At 34.9% G+C, this 15,080-nt stretch overlaps 1 protein-coding gene across 3 annotated transcripts in view; it reads left to right on the top strand.

The window, feature by feature from the left end:
* The window catches only part of WDR17 (WD repeat domain 17), a 70,235-nt gene that overhangs the window by 23,287 nt on the left and 31,868 nt on the right, over positions 1–15,080 (top strand). For all 3 annotated transcript variants that reach the window (XM_028099773.2, XM_088021363.1, XM_088021364.1), the window contains 5 exons: positions 768–952; positions 3,137–3,305; positions 5,735–5,826; positions 8,406–8,488; positions 10,386–10,472. In XM_028099773.2, coding sequence (XP_027955574.2) covers positions 768–952; positions 3,137–3,305; positions 5,735–5,826; positions 8,406–8,488; positions 10,386–10,472 — 616 coding nt within the window. The remainder of the gene's footprint in view (positions 1–767; positions 953–3,136; positions 3,306–5,734; positions 5,827–8,405; positions 8,489–10,385; positions 10,473–15,080) is intronic.

The following is a 15,080-nucleotide window of genomic DNA, read 5'->3' on the forward strand; positions in this document are numbered from 1 at the left end:
ATTAATATAGATTGGCCTGATCATTTCCAGCAGTATCGTTATTTTGAATTATGTTTGCAAGAGAATATTCACATTCTAAGGAAAAACTTCTTGAAAGAAGACAAAAGACAAGACAAAGAATATACAGAGAGACATATTAATATAATTTTAAATTGGGAAATGGAAGTGAATGAACAGTGAAAATAAACCTGAGGAAGAAGAGAGAAACATTGAGATGCAAATGTATGTCAGGCAGTTGTGATTCTTAATTTGGGTGCTAAATTACAGTGAATTACAAAGAACCTCAAAAAGAATTATTTTCATTGGATTGGAAATTAGTGGAAGAGAGTTTAGCTTTAAAATAAAAACATTCTTATGCATGTTTGTGTGTGTAGAGGGGAAGTAAGTCATTAGTCAGCGTTTTGAAAAAACAATTCTAATTAAAAAAATAATCATGCTGTGGTTTAATTTATGGGGCGATAAGAGTCCAAATATTCACAACATACTGTGGTTCCTCACTAATTTTCATCCATTTTGCTGCACCTGCACTTTTATACATCTCTTCAAAATAACATCCACTTTTATGTATACGTATTTGTAATTTTTGGCCATGCTGCAGAAGGACTTCTGTGGCAGAAAATGTGGTTCTTGCCTCATGGTTTACTGATATAAATTCTGGATAAAAGAGAACAGAAGGGCATCTTTACAAATTAGGCCCTGTGGTTTCATTCCAGCTTATGGGAAGCTGTTGGTGTAAATATTTACTTGTTTATTTTTTTCTTTTTTAGTTTCAAGCCAGTCTCCAACTAAAAATCAGTATATGTCCTCGACAAGCGAAGCAGGTTCACCCCCAACTTTGACACAGAATCAGGCATTTTCTCTTCCTCCCGGGCATGCAGTGTGCTGCTTCTTGGATGGTGGAGTTGGACTTTATGACTTGGAAGCCAAGAAGTGGGATTTTCTTAGGGACTTGGTATGTCTGCGGTCATTCCTTCTTTTACACACAACACTTATTTTGTGTTAGCTCATGATGTTTACTTTTACTTACCAAGATTGTTAAAGTTATTTTCATAAAGAATCGTATGTTAGGACTTTATCTTGGTTGGCTGAAGCATTCTAGAATTATGTACAGAATGATGGATGATGAAACTAGGACAATTCTTAAAATTTTAAATTTTAAACTTCTTTCAATATTAATGTTTATTTAGCTTATGATTACTCTGCATGGTTGGTATTGTGTATAACACGTTGATCCTTCATATAGTACTGGAAAATTACATTGCTGTACTATATTTTGGAAGCAAAGAGAAATAAATATTTTTTCAGGAGGAAGGATGAGTCCATCTCTGCCAGTTACTCCAAGCTTTATTGTTCATATCCGTGAAATGAACAAGGTTGGGTTCAGTGTTTTCTAAGATTTTCTAAGATTTCTAAGATTTATTGCTGTTATCAAATCAATACAGTGATTCTGTAAACTTTTGTTCTCATGATCGTTAAGCTTCCATATAAATTAGAATACAACCTCACTGAGGACTCACATTTTTGACTGATTTTGTTCCGTTCTTTAACCACCTTAAAATAGTGCCTGGAACATAGCAAGACTTAATAGTTTTGTTGAATGAATGAATCTGTGAATGAATGAAGGCATGCAATAATGTATATTGTGTTGTAATTGATATTTGTCAAGAATCAGCTTCTTTAAATCTCTCTATTTCAGACTGCATAAAAATGCCTTTTTACTTTTTACAGGTTTGCATTAGACTCATCTAGACATTTAAAAAACTTTTAAATGTTGGTTGTTTTTCTGTAGAAAAACTTAGAAAAGGAATATAGAGCTATACTTACCCTTGTAAAATAATTGAGGGAAAGAAAGTAATACTGTATCATTTTAGGACAAATTTAATTTTGTCCTTGAGTGAAAAATTTGAAATATGGCCAAAAAATTTTTGTAACAATGTGTAGCTTATTTTTAAATATTCCTTTTGTAGATATTCTCTAGATTATTTCATTTTCCTTCCACGTAAACTTTTTATGTAAACTCTTTTCCAGTGTGGTCAACTCTCCTGTACTTCAAATTATCATTTACTTTCCAAAAAGTTTATGAAAAGGAAGGGAGAAAAATATAAAAATACATTTAAATCTACAAAAACTTATATTAGCAAAGAAGAAATCATGCAATCTAAGTTCAGTAGTTTCTATTGAGTGTGTATCTTCATATTAAAATATTTTATTTAGAAAACTATGTAATCTGAGAGTTCTCATAAAAACTAAGATATTCCTTGATTGTAAATTATTTTAGTGGCTTGTTTTCACTTATGCCTGCCAGTCGGGGGCGCCTAGGTGGCTCAGTCATTAAGCATCTGCCTTCCTTGGGCTCAGGTTATGATCCCAGGGTCCTGTGACCTAGCCCTGGAGCCCTGCATCGGGCTCCCTGCTCAACAGGAGGCCTGCTTCTCCCTCCCCCACTCCCCTTGTTTGTGTTCCCTCTCTCGCTGTCTCTTTCTCTGTCAAATAAATAAATAAAATCCTTAAAAAAAATAATGCCTGCCAGTCAGAAGAGATAGTGATTTTTTTTCCTTATAATTTTCAAAGAATAAAATTGTTCGAAAATTTTGAACAAGACTAAAAATCAAGGCTGTGCTGGATTCTTCTTATTTCTGCCAAAATCATGAAGTTCTTTTGGAGTATGTCATTGGTATAAAAAAGAGAATATTTGCATTCAAGGATGTATAGTTTCAATTTCATCTTGGTCTTTTATTATATTTCCAGAATGACATAATAACTATTAATAATTAATTGCTTTATAAATTTCTAGCATGGTATCCTGTATATGAATATCAGAAAAGATATGTTTTGCATTCTTTTTCTTTTTTTAACATCTTTGTATTTAGTTGCGGATTGGAGGCACTGTGGTTGAATAAAATCTATGTCTGTACAAAAGAGTTTAGTAATAACAGCATAGAGAACATTCAACCACAACAGTGATTCTGATTTTGTATATACATATATATATATACACACATATATAATATATATATTTTTATATAAATATTTGGAAACAGCAGTACATATGTTAACTTGATTATACATTGTAGTTTGTTTATTAATAACTTGAATCTTCCTCAGTAGTTGTGACTTCTCTATGCTGCATTCCTAGGGACATGTGGAAACGATCTTTGACTGCAAATTCAAACCTGATGATCCCAATCTTTTAGCAACAGCTTCTTTTGATGGCACTATAAAAGTCTGGGACATAAACACACTAACAGCTGTGTACACCTCACCGGGTAATGAAGGGGTTATTTACTCCCTATCATGGGCCCCAGGTAAGAAGTGTTTTATTAAAATCAAGAATGCAGTTAGATGACTCTCCTAACTTTTGCTTTCATTTGAATTATAATCTTCTCTCAGTGCCATCTTGCTCCAAATAATTATAGGGGCAAATTAGTGCCAACATATATGTCGGTTCAGTTTTTGGGGGGGGGTTTGAATAAACTGCCCCTGCACAGGCACTTTGATTTCTGGACTTTTCTATATGACATAATCATATAAAAAAAAACACAGTCAATAAGGATGATCTTTTTGTTTGTTTGTTTTTAAATTTTTTAAATTTATTTTTTTCGTTATGTTCAGTTAGCCAACATATAGTACATCGTAAGTTTTTGTTGTAGCGTTCAACGGTTCATTAGTTGCGTGTAACACCTAGTGCTCATCCCAACATGTGCTCTCCTTAATACCTATCACCCGGTCACCCCATCCTTAAGGATGATCTTGACCCAAATTTTAGCTGCATTTGTATAGCTATGCTTTCCAAGGTATAACGCATTTTATGTGACAAAAGTTTTCCTTAAAATTTTTATGTGAATCAAATGCATGAAAATAAAAAATATATATCTCTCCCTGACACATCTGTTTGTAAATATGAGTGATTATGTATAATCACAGTTCAATTTTGATCATGTAACTCGATATAAATTCTACCTTTGTAATATTGAAGAACTTTTATGCCAGAATAGGACCTTTTGTTTGATCTCAGAAAAATGCTACCTTTATACCTTCCCGTACTTAGAGGAGAAAAAAGATGTCCTTGAAACCTCTGACTTTTTTTTTTTAAACATTATTTCCCTATATCATTTTGCACACCCACATGAATTTTTCACTTTATAAAGTATATAGAATGCTTTTCTTATTTGTCGTAGTGGCGACATATTAATTTAAAACCCACATATAGCCAGAATATAGCTTATTTTTTAGATCGTCTTCTCATGCACAGGGATTTTTAGCCTTGAATTTATGGGCTGTCACGGGGTTTTGATGTCTTCAGGGACGCTGGGAATCTCTTGGATTTTATGCATAGAAGTTTTAGCGTATGTGTGTACATGCCCGTGTCTGTCAAAGATTATCACAGGAATCGGACTTTCAGAGAGGTCCGTGATACAAAAAAGGCAAAGAACCTAGTGCTGTTTTATTTATCCCTCTTCTTCCACAATGAGGAGAAGATCCAGTAGAAGGAGATCCAGCTCTTACTCCGACAGTAGTTGTTTCTGTAAGCAGAGCATACTTAGGGCCATCACGGATACAAGGCCAATTGAAAAAAAAAGTTACTTCACTAATTAAGAAGTGAGGCACAAAAAGAGCTAATTAGATCTCTTACCTGCTGCCGTCTTCCTTTCCATCCCTATGTGACACTTTGTGATTACCAACATTTATTAAAGAGGGTCTGAGAGGTTGAATAACTTGCCCAGGTTACATGCCTCAGGAAAGTAGAAATGTTGGAAAGGAAATTCTTTAATTTTTTGAAATGTGGTTACTGAGGAATCACTACTTTTAGCTAACTATGGATAAAATTTAAAAGATTAACGAAGGTTGATGCAGATGGAAGTGAAGGATAGAGGATTGCATAACTTGCTGTAATTTTAGAATAGCAACCACAGGAAAAGAAAAAAAAGTACAAATTAATATGGAAACTCCTCCTCAATAATTTGAGAACCCAACAAAGGGAGCAGAATGAAAATACTAGAAATATGGCAAAGGCTTATTTTTTTTTTAGGTTTATAATCATTTATCACAAAGTATTTCCTTCATGTTTTACTCGTAGGTAGCACAGGAAAACTGTTCCTTTCTTTTAATGGAGAAAGCCTCTTCTTTGACTGCCTTGCAAGAAATTCTTAAGTACTAGATCACCTACTAACTTAGCAGCACTTTGATTTTCACAGATATTTTTATTTCTTAAAAACACAGAGCATTATTTATGTTTTTGATTTTAAAAACCTGCATTTTTTCATGTGTTCTGCTTTTAGAAATGTTTTCCTAATTAGAAAGAAAAAAAAAAACCTTACTAGATGCAGTGTAAAGAAAAATGTATATACTGACTGGATATGTGATAGTATTGAAGAATTATTGATAATTTTTGTATTTGTGATTGTGATAGTTTGGTCATGTTAATGAAAGTCTTTTAGACATTTGTACTGAAGTATTTATTGATGAAGTGATAGAATGTCAGAGATTTGCTGCAAAGAAACCCAAGAGGGACTATATACAAAACAAGAGTGACCATATTTTGATAATTGTTGAAGTTGTATGATGATACATTCCTTATACTATTCTCTATTTCCATACATTTGGTAATTTTCATTATAAAAAACTTAAAAAAAACTACTTTGTAAATTCCAAGTCTTTTTCAAAAATGACATTTTGAAAAGAATTACATGTGTGGCAAACATTTCATATAAGGACTAACAAATTGTTTCCTAAGGTGATTTAAATTGTATTGCTGGAGCAACTTCCCGAAATGGTGCTTTTATTTGGGATGTTAAAAAGGGCAAAATGGTGCAACGATTTAATGAGGTAAGATGTATTTATTGCTGGCTGAATAGTATAATGTCTTATACTGCCTCATGTTTTGTAAATGCTTTTCTCTCTTAATTTAATAATCACCAGGTGACGTTATGTTCTGTCACTTGGAAAAAAAATCCAAGAGAACATACACATGTTGAAATGAATTCTGAAAAATGTAGATGGGTCTAAGATAAAAGAATTCACCTAAAGTTGCATTAGAGATTCAAAGGAATTCTGAATCATCCTCCACAAAATTATCTGGGCAAATATTTAATAGTTGTAAAAAGATTAAACTCGGAACAAGTTCCAAATTACAGTCTAGATTCTATTACAGTTAGTCTTCCCATAGGGAGAATTCTTTAATGTCTTTTTTTTTTTTTTTTGAATTCTTTAATGTCTTGAACATGATTCTTCACCTGTTGATGGTGAAGTTGGATTATACGGTTTCTTGGACTTCCTTCCACCTCTCAAACTCTTTACTCCACGACAAGCACTAAAACCTCCCCTCTTCCTGCTTGTAATCATACAGGTTGTACTTGACTTCTGCCTGGAGTTAAATTGTCATCCCACATTTTACTGAGTTCCACTAATATTTGGAAACTGCATGTGATCTCATTATAATATGTTAGATATGAATCAAGGGAAATAGGAAAGGATTTCTCTTTTGAAATTTCATTCATTTCAAATGACTACTGTTGGAGTTTATTGAATATATAATTTATTTGAGAATAACTTATATTTGAGACCTTATACTTTATTATTATTTTTTTAATAATTTTTTGTTGTTATGTTAATCACCATACATTACATCATTAGTTTTTGATGTAGTGTTCCATGATTCATTGTTTCTGCATAACACCCAGTGCTCCATGCAGAACGTGCCCTCTTTAATACCCATCACCAGGCTAACCCATCCCCCACCCCCCTCCCCTCTAGAACCCTCAGTTTGTTTTTCAGAGTCCATCGTCTCTCATGGTTTGTCTCCCCCTCCAATTTCCACCCCTTCATTCTGCCACTCCTGCTATCTTCTTCTTCTTTTTTTTCTTAACATATATTGCATTATTTGTTTCAGAAGTTATATTTGAGACTTTAAAGCCATTTATACAAAAAACAGATTTTCCTCTGAGGATCAAGCAGCTTTGATCTAGGGGACACTAAAGTAATGTGGGAAATGCAGAGTATTAGGAAAACTTTACCAAACACCAGTAAGCAATTTTGCCCTCAAAAGAGGAAGCTTTGACAAAGACCCGTATAGTTACTTCCCTCCCTTTCTCTACATAACAATACTTTCAGTTCAGCAGTGCCCCCAACCTGCCCTCTGCCCTCCCATCAAGAACAGCACTGATTCTGTACTAGTCATGTAAAAAGAAAAGAAATGAATCTGAGAAAGAAACTTTTGACCTAAATTCAAAGATGTTATCCTCAGGTGTCACTTCTGTTGATCTCTTCTTACGGCATCTTGGCCTCCTGAGACCTCAAATATCTGCCTGTCAGCACTGCCAGGGCCCCACCCTGACTCCTGGCGACTGACATCCTAGCATCAGGGCTGTGTCTCTCACACCCATTCGTGTCTTCCCAGCATTCAGGAGCATGGTCGAGACTGATCGAAAAAGTGCTTAAATCTAGGATAATACATATGGGGCAAGGTCAGTTGTAATTAACTGAGTTACATGTGTCTCACAGAAGGAGAAGCAGGGTCCTAGAAGCCCTAAGTTGCATTTTTCTTGGGATAAACGAAGCTGATGGGAGGCCTCCACCCCTTCAGTTACATGAGTGTAGAGACTACCTGCATTTTGTGCCCATCTTTATACAGCTACCCTCCTTGACCCCCAAAGAGGAAAAAACAGCAAACTAGAGACCACTTTAGTAAAGTCGCCTTCAAACTCAAGATAAAAAGTGACTTTAGTCTCTCCTTAGCTGCAGCCAAAACTGAACTGCTCTATAAAGTTAAATAAAAGTTGGAAATGGATTGATTGCAACATTTATTCACCCATGTCCCAGTGGATGAATGATATTCCCGTGTATAATATATTCCTTGTGGTTTTACAAATGCTCATCATACTGGTGGTGACTACAACCCTTCCCCTTCCCCAGTCCAAGAATGCAGAGGAATGGGTCAATATAGACTGATTTGTCACAGGAAGAACCTTAAATCCTTCTCCTTTGTTTTTATAAGATAGAAAACTTTGAGATTTAGGAGAACAACCAGTAATAACAATTGCTTGCAGTATTTCTTACGCTGTACTTTTGGTAGCACTGGGTCAGGAAGCAGACAGATCCCTGTCTTCCTCTGCACACTGGGACTTCTGGAAAAGGCATTAAGCACGGCTTTATTCCACAGATCCTGGCTCTCTACCAGTGTCTGCAAAACAGCAATAGAGCCACTTAATTGATATCTTACACAGGGGGTTTGTTTTTTAAGTGTGATAGCTTTTATATTGCGCTTTCTGCTGTTGACAGTAATACTACTCTGTTAGCATCGTCTAGAGTAAGTTCCTAACAGAAAAGCAATACTAGAAGAAGTAAATAAATAAGAGAAAAAAGGGGTGAATTATTTTTTATTGATAGGTATTTTGCATTTTTTGAAGCATGGAAAAAATGGAATATTCCGCGTTGCCTGGAGTCATAAAGATTCCAAAAGAATAGCTACCTGCAGTGGTGATGGTTTCTGGTAAGTACTATGTATGAAGTTACACTGCTTACGGAAGATATATTGATAATACCCATTGTGTCATGTTAGCACACACATCAGAGTAGTCAGTGAGATTCCGTCTGTACAGCTCTGCCAACTCTCATCAGTATATAAGCCCATATGGGCACACGCCGTAATGCTGTATCAGTACTAAATAAGAGTGCGGTGATGTTTAAAATAAATAAACCAGTAATTTCTTTCTAAACGAAGATACTGCTGGAGTTGTAACTAACATACTGTGAATTGCCTCAAAGAAACTTTAAGAACTTTTCATCAAGGGTCTAATTAATCCTCATCACATTTTTGAGGAAGTGGTATTTCAGTTTTACAAGTGATTCAAGAGATATCAAGTGCTCTAGAAACCTGTTCACCTTTTGTAGATGCTGTTATTTATAAAAGGATGAAAATCCTTTGCAATGAGGAATAAGGTAATGCATGTGGGAAATGCCTAACGTCTCTGACCTTGTGTTTCAGAAATAAGTGCTCTCTTAATTCTGTTAAGTCCCAGGAAAAAGTAGGTTTCTAAGGAATATATGTAAGGGAAGAATTGCTTTTGAGCTAAACAAATGTTTTTATCCAGATGATGCTATTGTGCTGCTATAGGGTATTATCATCTTTGACGGGTGGTATAGACACTCACGTTGCTGGAAATATAGTAGAGATGGTCTCCTGTTGGGTTTTGCAGTACCCAGCCCAATTTTCTCATCCTCTCTTTTTAATTTCAATGAAAAAGACAGTTGTTATGGAAACCAAAGATCTTCACCGGGAAGTTGAAATTTTCCAGAAATAAGCATATTAGTGATTTTTTTTCCCTGAAAAGAACTCTTTGCTAATCGATAAATACCAAAATATGGAAGATGTGCCTCAGAGTTTTTTGATAAGGTGATACACAGTTAGCTTTACCATGTACTTTCAGGACACCACTGGTTTGATAAATACCACAGGTAATGACTAAACATTTGTAAGCATAGGTCACCACCAGTAGCCTCAGAAGTCTTCACTGACCTAATGTCGTTTTAGAGGATCTTTTCTAAAGACTTTTAAAACCCCGTAATACATTAATTTATACACAACTTCTTCTTTTTTCCTTTTTGGAATCAATTGCCCTGTGTTATGGCAATGATATAGTTGGGTATTAGAGCTTCTTTAATTTTTGCAGCTAAAATATATATTTTGGGGAGACAGGATCCTCTAAATTTCTAGTTAACCACTTAGAACATGCCACAACAATGTTACAACTTATGTGTCCTTGACTTGGTGGAATAGTACATGCAACTTGCATTATAAATGAGTTGTTTGAAATATTAATTTTGAACTGCTAAATTTTGAAGCTGAAAATCGAATGCATATGTTAGCTATAGCACTGTTTGAAAATATATGTATTAAACTATGTTTTTCCTGGGGCACCTGGGTGGCCCAGTCGGTTAAGCATCTGCCTTCGGCTCAGGTCATTATCCCAGAGTCCTGGGATCGAGCCCCACGTCCAGCTCCTTGCTCAGCTGAGAGCCTATTTCTCCCTCTCCCTCTGCTTGCCACTCCCCCTGCTTGTGCTCTCTGTCAAATAAATAAATAGAATCTTAAAAAAAAAAAATCTATGTTTTTCCTAAAAATATTCTATAAGGAATAGTTTCTAAATCAAAATTTATCACCTTCAAATTAATTTAAATGGATTGCCATAGTTAATACTGTCTTACGTAAATATACTCACTCATAATTGATAATATCATTTACTCAGTACTTTTAAATGTTCTCCATGCTTTGAAGACAAGGTCTCTAACCTAAAAAACTTATTTTTGAATTATACAATTCTGGCTTTGTTTTTGTGAACAATGTATTTAGAATGTTTTTTCTGTTAACATATTATACTTAATTTCAGTATTATTCGAACAATTGATGGTAAAGTGCTACACAAATACAAACATCCAGCTGCGGTGTTTGGTTGTGATTGGAGCCAAAACAACAAGTAAGAATTTTTTTTCCAAAGATAAATAATAACTTCTGAGATTTTAAATAAGCATGATATTTAATGTTATTCTCACAGGTAATACTCATCACTCTTTAGGTATTGCTCTTGTTGTCTAGCCTTGTAATTGATTGTTTATGTTAGCTGATGCTTTAGGAAGAAGCATAGGCGTAACTAATAAAAAATGGAAATTTAGTCTCATCTGTATGTGGCTTCTACCATGGAAGTGTATGTAGCCCTTTCCTTAAACCCTTTTAGGAATCTCGCCAATGGTATTATTCCACCACAACTTTCCATTGTACTCCCCCCCCTCCCAGTGCTAATGCCTTGACACTGGATGATTTCCTAAAATGTAGAACTTATGTACATAGTTTTGAAAGGTCATGCTTGCTTATGAGCCTAGTATTTACCATGTAAAAATCAGCTCAGATTTAAAAATCAATCCAAGTCAAACCCCCACTAAAATTGATCCTTCAAGTCACTGCACTTCCAAGAATCTTGCATTAAACCTCTCTTTATGCTATATAAATTATACTTAAAGATTCAGTCTTTCTCTAGATATTGTGAAAATAATGTGAAATTATGCTCTTCCATATTGCAAGTGGAAAATATACATATTAAAATATTAAAACCTTGTTATACTTGTGGTCTGAGTCAAATCACATACAAAATGATGGATCTATGTATTTCTTTCAGTAATACAGAAGAATTTATAACACACTGTTGGAGGTTTTATGCAAAGTGAGCTCATGCCCAGCTCCTCCTCCAGGATTCCCCATCTAAGTGGCCTGATAACATTCACAACATAGCTGCCGAAGCCAAAATCCTTGGCCTCTTCTCTTATACCTTGTCATCTCTCTATTTCCATTTCCATTTCCAGTCGGCCATCCATTCCTGTGATATCATCCATCTAAATATTCTTTTTCCAACCACTCCCTTCCCCTGCCATAAACCAATAATACTTGTTTGCTTTTGGACTTCCCCAAAAACCTTCTAAATCAATTCCAGAATTCATACCCTTTGTCACCACTTCCTTGTCTCCCTGCCCTACCTTCTTTATGAAGAAGTCAAGAGTATTTCACAACCAGATCTCAGTGCACCATTTCATTGCTTACATTGATTGTAGGGTAAAATGCAAAATCTCAGGAGCCCAGCAGGGAGGTCCTCGTGTAATCGGGTTCCCGTGTGTCTTGGTCATGCCATTTCAAGCCTGGCTCTGCCTTGTTCTTTATAGTCCAGCCTCATTGGCTTTCAGTTTCTTGAACGAGTCAGCTCATTTTCATACCAAAGCTTTCCCTCATGCTGTCTCCCTATATCTAGGATTCTGTCCCACACCCCACACCACACAACCCTTCTATATTGTATATAGGTAACACCCACCTATACTCCAGCTCTCTGCACCAAACCACTTCTACAGAAAAGTGTTTCTTGACCCCCATGTTAGGTAAATTTCTTCTATGATATCCTGGGAGCACTTAACATGACAAAAGTAATTGTAACAAATAAAATTAATAAAGATTAGAGCAGAAATAAATAATAGAGGGGTGTCTACCTGGCTCAGTTAGTGGAACATGTGACTCTTGATCTCAGGCAGGGTTGTGAGTTCTAGCCCCATGTTGGGTATAGAGATTACTTAAAAATAAAATCTTAAAAGGGAGGAAGGAAGGAAGAAAGAAAGAAAATAGAAACCAAAACAAAACAAAAAAACAGAACAGATCAATGAAACCAGGAATTAGGTTTTTTGAAAAGATCAACAAAATTGCTAAACCTCTAGCAAGACTCATTAAAAAAAAGGACCCAAATAAACAAAATAATGAATGGAAGAGGAGAAATAACAGCCAGTATCACAGAAATACAATTATAACAGAATATTATGAAAACCTGTATGCCAACAAATTGGGCAGCTTATAAGAAATGGATAAATTCCAAGAAACATATAACCTACCCAAACTAAAGCAGGAAAAAATAGAAAATTTGAACAGACCAATCACCAGCAATGAAATTGAATCAGTAATCAAAGAACACCCAAGAAACAAAAGTCCAGGACCAGACAGCTTCACAGGTGAATTCTACCATTTAAAAAAAGAGTTAATATCTATTGTTCTCAAACTATTCCAAAAAATACAAGAGGAAGGAAAACTTCCAAAATCATTCTGTGAAGCCAGTATCACCCTGATACCAAAACCAGATAAAGACACCACAAAAAAAGAACTACATGCCAATATTTCTCATGAATATGGGTGCAAAAGTCCCTAACAAAATATTAGCAAGGTGAATCCAACAATATATTTAAAAAAATTACACACCACCTTCAAGTGGGATTTATTCCTAGGATGCAAGTTTGGTTCAATATTTGCAGGACAACCTGATACATCACATCAATAAGAGGAAGGATAAAAACCATATGATCATTTCAATCGATGGAATGTACAAATTACAATATCCATTCATGATAACCCTCTGCGAAGTAGGCCTACAGGGAACATAATATCTCAACGTGATAAAGTCCTCATATGAAAATCCCACAGCCAACATGGTACTCAATGGTGAAAAGCTTAGAGCTTTTCCCCTAAGGTCAAGAACAAAACAAGGATGTCCACTCTCACCACTCTTAGTTAACATAGTACTGGAAGTCCTAGCTACAGCAATCAGACAACATAATGAAATAAAAGTCATCCAAATTAGCAAGGAAGAAGTAAAACTCTCACTATATGCAGATGACCTGATACTCTATACAGGAAACCCTAAAGACTCCACCAAAAAACTATAAAGTTGCAGGATACAAAATCAATGTACAGAAATCTGTTGCATTTCTATACACTAATAATGAAGCATCAGAAAGTGAAATTAAGAAAACCCCATTTATAATTGCACCGAAAACAATTAAAATAGGAATAAACTTAACCAAAGAGGTGAAAGGCCTGTACTCTGAAAACTATAAAACACTAATGAAAGAAATTGAACACAAATGGAAAGACATTCCATGCTCAATGGGTTGGAAGAGCAAATGTTGTTAAAATGAATAGATAATCAAGATGTGGTATATATACGTATAAATACACAATGGAATGTTATTCAACCATAGGAAAGAATAAAATCTTGCCATTTGCAACAACATAGATGGAGCTAGACAGTATAACGCTAAGCAAAATAAGTCAGAGAAAGACAATTACCGTACGATTTCACTCATGTGGAATATGAGAAATAAAACAAAATGAGCAAAGAAAAACAAGAAGACAAACCAAGAAACAGACTCTTAACTGTAGAGAACAGATTGATGGTTACCAGAAGGGAGGTGGGTGAAGAGATGGGGGAAATATGGATGGATATTGAAGAGTACACTTACCATGATGAAAAAAAATCAACTATGAATTACTTGACACATAACGATTAACCATATGAATAATATAAATACATATAATTTTAAAAACCATAATTTTAGTTGGAAATTTGCTGTCTCGCCCTCTAAAATGTAAGGTCCATGAGATCAGCAACTGTGTTATCTATTTTTAGCAATATATTCTTAGCAAAACACTGTGCTGCTAACCCTCTCTGTGCCTAGAAGAAAGTAGAAATTTAAAAAATATTTCTTCAGTATACAAATGGATAGAATTACCTTGCATCTGATTAAGAGAACAGTTCCACATTCTTATTTCTCTGTTCTGTAAGGTTAGTAAGCATTTGACCAGTTGAAATAAAAAGTAGATATTAATACAATATGTTTTGTTGGTTAAAAAAGTCTTTTATACTTAACTTTTATGCTTACTACCAGGTGTACCTAATAAATTTCATTTTTATTTTTAAAAACCTTTTAAAACCTTTTAAAAATGTCTGAATAGCAGTATCTATATTTTACGTAGCCCCTTAAGAGATAAGTGAAAAATACCTTGAACTTATAAAAGTTTATTCATAAGATATCTCTGAATTTATAATTTGGATATCTATATGTACATTCCTTGAATGTCTATTATTTAATTTTTAAGATTTCATATTCATGTGTCCATATACACATATACAAAAACATACTCATGTATACATGTAAATATTTGTATTATGCAAAGTGTATTTTCCCACATGTAGAGACTGGCCCATTTATCAGTGGGACTTAGGCAGACATAATAATATGCAGATTGGCATGCCAGTTTGCAAACTGGTGTTTTTATGCATGTGGGCTTAAATAAATGCAAGTATTATAACCCACATGACAAAAATCAGCAATTTGAAGTTTGAGGAAACAGTTGGGCCAAAATGTGTAACTTCCATTTAGAGCATGAGGGCTGTTTGTATGATTGTTAAACAGAGGGAGTTATATTCTGGAAGGGAGACTTCGGGCATGATTTCCACAGTTCTTTCCTAGTCCTCCTCACTCCATTCAGAACAGTGTTCCAAGTATGACCACGAGGATGTAAATAGATATTAATGGTTGCTTAGTTTACTCTCACTCACTTGAGAATAACAAACAAAGATTATTAAAAGATCATATCCACATATTTTAGTTACAGAGGATCCTTAGTTGGAACAAACAGTTAAAGCATCTATCTCAAGTTGGTGCAGCCACCAGAGACAGTTGGGAAACCAGGACTCTGACTTTCTGTCAGATGGGACCAC

Source organism: Eumetopias jubatus, unplaced genomic scaffold, assembly GCF_037043125.1.
Source record: "Eumetopias jubatus isolate StellerSeaLion01/CBP00866 unplaced genomic scaffold, mEumJub1_p1.0 scaffold_2, whole genome shotgun sequence".
In the NCBI taxonomy this organism is placed as follows: Eukaryota; Metazoa; Chordata; class Mammalia; order Carnivora; family Otariidae; genus Eumetopias; species Eumetopias jubatus.